At 45.5% G+C, this 7357-nt stretch overlaps 1 protein-coding gene across 1 annotated transcript; it reads left to right on the plus strand.

The window, feature by feature from the left end:
* Positions 1-717: 717 nt before the first annotated feature.
* PHLDA1 (pleckstrin homology like domain family A member 1) lies at positions 718-5099 on the plus strand. Its single transcript, XM_056482157.1, has one exon. The coding sequence runs from the start codon at positions 894-896 to the stop codon at positions 1344-1346; it is 453 nt and encodes a 150-aa protein (XP_056338132.1). The 5' UTR covers positions 718-893; the 3' UTR covers positions 1347-5099.
* The last annotated feature ends 2258 nt before the right edge of the window (positions 5100-7357 follow it).

Below are 7357 nucleotides of genomic sequence, written 5' to 3' on the forward strand. Positions count from 1 at the left end.
ACCTCGGGGGAGAATCCAAACAATAAGCAAATGTGTGGCTGCAAACCAGAATGATAAAATCGCTGCTAGCTGCTTGCCAGTTTGGTTTTGTTGGGGTTTTTGTTTCCCCTAGTCTGCTTTTCAGTTTTCCGTAGGGAAGTGTTACGGATGTCTCTCTTTAGACATTAGTCAAGCTGCTGCAGAAAGTAAAGATTTTATATTAGCAGTTGAAGCGGCTTCTCCCCAAGCCAGCGTAGGGATCAAGCTCTTGTACCAGGTTCTTTCAGGCTTTCTTTTGTTTAATGGAGCGGTGACCGCTGAAATATCAGGGTTCCGCTGAAAACTGGCACCGTTTTACTGGGCTTGAATCAACGACACGCAGAAGAGGGCCCTTTACTGCTTTTGCCAAAGAGGCAGGCTGAGGAAATACGTTTCAAGTAAATAATGCGGGAACACCCCGAGGAAGGCAAAGCAGCGCTGTCGGGCATTTGCCGTGTGCCGCTAATCTGTGTTAGCCCCGCCGCGCCGTGCCGTAGTGGCGAGGGGCGGGAGCCGTGCCGTCCCGCCGCCGCGGGAGCGCAGCCCGCCCCGCTCCGCTCCTGTGCGCTGGGCTTCCCCGCGGCCGCCGGGCGGGAGGAGCCGCGGCTTCCGCTGGGTGTCACTCTGGGCTGGGAGAGGCGCGTTCAAAAGCGGAGGGGAGGGAAAAGCCCGCCGACAGCCCCGGCCGCCCGCACCGGCAGCGCCCGCCGCTCGCCACGCCGCGGCACGGGCGGCAGCCGCTCCGCTTCCCGCGGGCCGGGGCGCTCCCGGCCCTCCGCCTCGGAGCCGGCGCCCGGCGCAGAGTGCTCGGCTGGTGCCGCCTGCACCCCGAGCCCAGCCCCGGCGGGCGGAGGCCGGCTAACCCTGCCAGAAGGATGCTGGAGAGCGGCTGTAAGGCGGTGAAGGAGGGCATGCTGGAGAAGAGGAGCGACGGGCTGCTGCAGCTCTGGAAGAAGAAGCGCTGTATCCTCACCGAGGAGGGGCTGCTCCTCATCCCCCCCAAGCATCCCCCGCCGCCGCCGCAGCAGCAGCAGCAACCGGCCGAGCCGGCGGCCAAGATCAAGGAGCTTCACTTCTCCAACATGAAGACGGTGGACTGCGTGGAGCGGAAGGGCAAGTACGTGTACTTCACGGTGGTGATGGCCGAGGGGAAGGAGATCGACTTTCGGTGCGCGCAGGAGCAGGGCTGGAACGCGGCGATCACGCTGCAGATGGTGCAGTACAAGAACCGCCAGGCCATCCTGGCCGTGCGCTCCACCCGGCAGAAGCAGCAGCACCTGGCGGCCCCGCACGGGCCGCGCCTCCGCGGCGCCTCCAACTCCGCCTAGGCTGGTACAGGTACGGCCCCGGCCCCGCCGCTCCGCTCGGCCCCTGCCGCTGCCCTGCCTGCTCTGTGCTCTCCGTCCGCTGCAGGGGACGGGCTCGGAGCGCTTCGGAGAGCAGGGACAGAGCGCGTTGGCGGCGGACCTGCGCCCGGGCTCAGAAACTGGGCGAACGCCCGAGCTGCAGGTACACCGGAGAGAAGCGGCTCAATAGCCTGAACTTCAGCCTGCCGCTGCTGCTGCTGCTGCTTCGCCGCCCTCGGTGCCGAGAAGCATTTCAAATCCATTATTTATGAACCTTGGAAAAGATCCTTTGGTGCGATGGGACTTCTAGGAGACATGATGTTCTGTAACTTTATTTTAATGTATTTTATTTTATTTATTAGGGTTGATTTCTTTTGGTTTTGTTTTCCTTTTTATTTTTTTTAAGGCTTATTTGCAAGACATTTCTGAATGTAGGCCGTAGCAAAGAAAAGTAAAGGAGAAGACAATATGCATGTTAACTCCCTGAAAGAATGGAAAAGTTCTGGGTACTTCGACTGTGTGCAGTTTGACAAAAACGTTATTCATTTTTTACCCAAAATACACTATATTCCACCAGCATGGAAAATGTGATATGTGTTTCAAAATTTGGCTGAAACCCGTACTGCATACAAAACCTATTTTCTCTAATGAGAGCAACAATTAGAATCTGGGGCTTAAATGATTTTTTTAAATATTAAACGTGGTGGAAGATGATAAAAAGTTATTCATGCTTGGCTATTCAAAAAAGCAACGTTGCTTGTCATTCTGAGATTAAAACCAATCTGTTTAGTGTACGAGCGGAAAGAATCTGACCAACTTCTTTTGTGCTGCAGGAGTCTGAGTTGGGTTCCAGCTGTCTGTGTGGTGTGCTTGCTCCTAGGCTGGTGGGCCAGAGCTGGGAAGTGTTCATGAACATTTCTTAGTGTTCCAGTTCAGGGCTCCCTCTGCACGCTCAGTTTTTATGGGATCTGGACTCTCACGCTCTGTTGCATTTTCATGGCAGTTTTTTAATGTCTTGCATTAAAGCAGTCCATAGTTTAAAATCCATTTTATGTATGTTTCAGTGTGCAAATGGATTAGTTTGGTCACAGTTTTCATAAGCTGAAAGTTGCTCTCTAGCTGAGATGAACTAGATTAATTTTGGTGTTCAGCACTGTCAGATGTTGAGAGAGGCATGCCATCTTCCTCTAAAAACATTGATGAAGCCATGAAGTTGGAAAACAAAGGGCTAATTGCACAGCTGGTGTGTGTTTCGCTGCCTCTTAGAAGTCAGTGGGAGTTTGGCTGTCGATGGTGGTGGGAGTGGGTGGGAGCTCCTTGGCCAGTGCAGAGGAGGGAGTTGGGTGTGAGCAGTGAGCTTTAGGACAGGGCCCTTCTGACCATGGGTAGCTTCACATTGGGTGCTCAACCACCCAGCTTCTCTGGTTTGGATGAAATGGGGAGGCTGCAAGTGGGACAGAGCAATGAGACCCATTATTTCTGCTCCAAGATAAAATGTCAAAGCCACGGAGATATTTATTTTAGCTAGTGTGGTGAGGAAAATGGCTTTTGGCCCCTTTACAATTTACACTAATATAGACAGAGTCTTTTAAAGCTACACATCCAAGGCTTTTCTTTTTGTGTAAATGAGGTGTAACTTGACAGCAAGAGCCTTACATTCTTGATGCAAGCTTATTTCGCTAAGTATTTAAAGCAAAAAGCTGGAGTGATACTCAAAGGAAGGTTCTAGAATTCGCTGCTGTGTACATTGGTCCCTTCTTCTGCACTCTGTGAGGAGTCAGTTGAGGTCCGTGTTAGCCCTTGTCTTTTGTTCCTTCCCCAGGTGTCAGGGTCACATACCTAGACAAGCAAGACATGTCATGGTGCAGAATCAAAGCCCTCTGTAGTTACTGTGAGCACTTCTCTTTGACCTGGCCCTTGGCACGGTGATGAACCTGTGGTGGTGGATTACAGCTGTCCTAACAGAGTCATTACTTTGCCATTAATTGAAATCGAAGGTGCCCCACATCTTCGAGGATTAGGTTCGCTGGCTTGGCAGTCATAATTCTCAATTTCCACATCTCTGTACATCTGCCATTGTCATTCTGCTAACGCTTGGATGTTAGAGCTGCAAGGGGGTTCTCTAATGAGCTAGTCAAAGACTCACAAAATAGACTGTAATTTGTAATTTGGCTCTTCTCTTTCGAGTGATTAAGTACAGGTTACTGAGAAACTAATCCACCTTTTCAGGTGTACAGATGTATTGCTGATCTCACCTACTAAAATGTATTTTAGCCTACTGAAGGATAAATGTAACTGATGAGAATTAATTCCTATTTGATCATAGACACGTGTATTTCTCTGAGAGAGGCAGTTATTCTTGTCCTTGGTGGATGCAAACCTCTGAATGCCACAGAAGTCCATGGATGTAGTCTAAAGCTGAAATTTTACTGTTCTTCTGGAAGTACTTGTACTTGAAAGCTAAAGATGATTGTTTTAGTGAGGAAATTGACATGAAGGTTTGGAGAAACAACTCTCAATTTGAATTTGCTGTTCTTTTTCACTGGTTCAAGGTCAATACCCCACTTTTATGTTTCTTGTTTTAAATTGGTCTGAAGGATGATCTGAAAACCTTTTGAACTAATGTAATTCAACAAACTTTTGTTGTGTGTCATTGCCTGCTGTGTTACCTGTTTAAAAACTGGTGTCAGCCAGCCTCCTAGTATGAGAGGTGGTCACATCCCAAAATCTATCTTGATACCTCCAGCCCGAGTGCCTGGGATGGGTGTAAGGATCAAACTTGTGTCTCCCAACTGTCTCCTGGAAACTGAATGGGAACAAATTGGCTGGGGTCTCCTGGGGACAGTTGGACCATGTGGCTCATGAACTGTCAGTATAAATAAGGCTAAATTGTCTGATGGGGACAGTCTGACAACTTTCTCACGCTCTGAATTCCGCAGCGTGTGGGGTTTTTTGGGTTTTGGGGGGTTTTTGTTTGGGCTTTTTTTGTTTCTTGTTTTTTTTCCTTGACTGATAGTAATTTTAGACCAAGGAATTGTTTGATGTTGTAAAGGGTACTTCTGGGTTTTTTTTTCCATCTTGCCCCTCTATTACTGCATAGTCTTCATTTGAATGTCTGGATTTAATAATGTCTATTACTGCCTTGTAAGCAATGGCCATGAAAATAGGTTCAGCACATCATTCTCCATCTTATTGGAGCTTTGCAAGTAAATAAATCAAGTTGTCCTTCCTCTTCCAAAAAAGAAAAGTCTGACAGCAGATGGCTGAAGTAATTTCATTAGAGAATAAACAAAAATGCTGGTAAAACATATACAGGCAAATGTTTGGTATAGATAGCAAAAGTGGGGACAGTCTGTTCATAAAGAGGTCAAAATTACTTGTTGTAATTTTAAAAAGTAATCAAGGGACAGATTCAGCAGGCTGTGGTGACCAAGACAATTTAGGAACTGGGGGGGAAAGGAAGATCAGGTGGATGTTCTTTCTGTGACATCCTGAAATAATTCCTCTTTTTTAAGGTTCATGATTTTCAAATGCCAGCTTCTGAATTATGGCTGCAGTGATGTACAAAATGTTTTCTAGCATATCCTCTCGTGAGCAGAAATACCAGTGTCGTCAAAAAAAAATTGTGTGTAAATATGACTCATAAATGATTTCTGAGAGATGTGATTTATTTTTCATATTTTTCAAGATACATTCCATTTCAAATAAAGAGGTATCTATTGAAAGAGCTCTCAATATGTTGGAAGAATGGTTGTTTGATGGGCTATTTGTGATGGTTAAAGCTTGGTCTAAGCTTTTGCTTTGTCTTAAGCTCAATCTAAGAGCCTAAAGAGGAACTCTTTGAACCTGGGTAGGTACTCTTGAAGAACCACTCAGATGCTCCAATTAATCTTTATATATATAGCACAATTATGATACTCAGAGTCCTCAGTTTTACTTCTTGCAGTGTGTGGTGTGTGAGCATCCATACCAAGTGTAGCTGCTTTCTGTAATACTCAGTGTCACAGGTCATGTACAGCAGGTCTTTGGGAGACAGAATTCAGGCTCATCACTGTTAACCTTGCTCTGTGTGACATTAGGAGTCTAAACTGAAGCATTAAATGTGCCTTGTTTCTCTTTTCTTTATGTATCTTAAACACTATGGTTGAATTTCAACTAACCTGAAATTAATCCAGGAAAGAAAACCACTTCCATCTGGCATAAACTCCAACCTGTTCTTTTCTAGCTTCATGGGAAAAGAAGTGAGGTGTGACAAGAAGAAAGTGTTGCTTTGGGCTCTCTGTAGAGCTGCAGCTGCTCAGATGCCTTGAACTCCCCTGATACGTGTTTGTATTGCAGCAGGTCCTCATTTTCAAGCATCTCCTGAAGGTGTATTACTTTCAGTGCATTGACCTAGACATGTTGGTGCTGTTTGCCTTCACTGGGGAGGTGTCAGTAACCTCTTCCATAAAAAGGCTTTTGCTATAACAAGTACAAGCTCTCTTTTCAATAGTAAACACCAAAATATAGGCATTTGAACCTAATATTGATATGCAAATTATGGCTTAAAGATCTGACCTCTCACAAGTGCTGGTGCTCAGCAGCTTTGAAAAGTCAGTTAAGCATCTCTATTGCCTATTCAAGGACCCACTGTTCTTACAGCTGTTAGAGGTATGTATCCCTTGTAAGCTTTTAATAATAGTGGTAAGTGTCTCTGTAAGGACATAAATATACTAGAACAAGAGTTTTATAATTTGTGGTTGTTTCTGCTGTGCATGAATACATGCTTCTCTGCTTTAACTTTTGATTCAGAGGATGTGAAATAAGACTGCTTACATGTTTATGGTACATATGAAATGGTCCTGGAAATAGGTGCATTATTTTCCTAATGGGGAATATTGCTTTACTAGCATTTTCTCTCAGCTGAAGTACAATGTGGGGTGCAGAGAGAAGATCTGGATCTGATTCAAAGTTCATTGACATCAACCAGAATTTTTCCAGACTGGGACAGATGTTGACCTTTTTCACAAATGATGGCTGCTTCTCTTTTGATTTAGAAAACCCAGAATGAAACCCCCCAGAAGGAAGACCTTTGCAGATGATCTATGTCAGTATTGATGTGGTTAGGGTAACTCTGATATTCTGGCCTTTCATATTTCCCAATTAAATGACGGGGAGAGGAAGAGGAAGATGAAACAGTGCCTATACTTTTTGAGCTAAACAAGATACAAAAGAAGACCAATCTAAATGTGTGAATCCCCCTTCCCCCAAATGAAATCTAGACCTGAATGCAATTTCACTGAATTCACAGCACAGCTGAAACTGAACAATTTTCTTTGTAATTGAACTCAAACCAGAATTAAATGAAAGCCTTTACTCCTCTGATTGCTTGTTTCTAGCAGGAACATCTCAGTCCTTTGTAGGAAGTGCCAAATTACTTTCCACACCTATCTGTATTTTTTTTTAATAAAATCAACCATCATAAATACCTTCCACTCAGGTCTTTTATAAATTTGAAATAAGCTTAAAAAAAATGTTGTAAACAATACCATGGGTGTTTATGTTTTTGCTGTCTTTCCAATGTGGAATTTTTGGTGTGTAAGGTAAGGACCCTGGTGTAGACTTCTCTCAGTGTTGCTTTGTGCCTTGTGTGCTGAAGATGAGCAGAGGTGCCTTGGGCCTGCTAAGAGCTGAACATCCTCAAGGTGTCCTGGCACCCAAAGGACCTGGGAGCTGCTTGGGACCTCAGCATGGGGCTGAGGTTACCTGTGGAGCCTTGGCCTAATGGTACACACTGAATTTACAAGGACAGGGACATCAGCTCCTGAATGAAGCACTGGGAAGTGAGGTTTACTACCAGCTGGCATCTGCATGAGGCTTGTGCTCTGCTTCAACAGCCTGGTTGGATTGCAGGACCTACAAGTTTTCCTTAAAAGTCTTGTAGGAAAAGACAGAGGTGAGGTTTCTGTGCTTAAGTGCTTGGGGTTTTTTGGTTTTGTTTAGGCCTTTGGAAG

Source organism: Oenanthe melanoleuca, chromosome 1A, assembly GCF_029582105.1.
Source record: "Oenanthe melanoleuca isolate GR-GAL-2019-014 chromosome 1A, OMel1.0, whole genome shotgun sequence".
NCBI lineage: Eukaryota > Metazoa > Chordata > Aves > Passeriformes > Muscicapidae > Oenanthe > Oenanthe melanoleuca.

What these genes read in the sequence shown, in the direction of transcription:
- PHLDA1 (XM_056482157.1), top strand. Translation starts at nt 894, where the DNA reads ATGCTGGAGAGCGGCTGTAAGGCGGTGAAGGAGGGCATGCTGGAGAAG.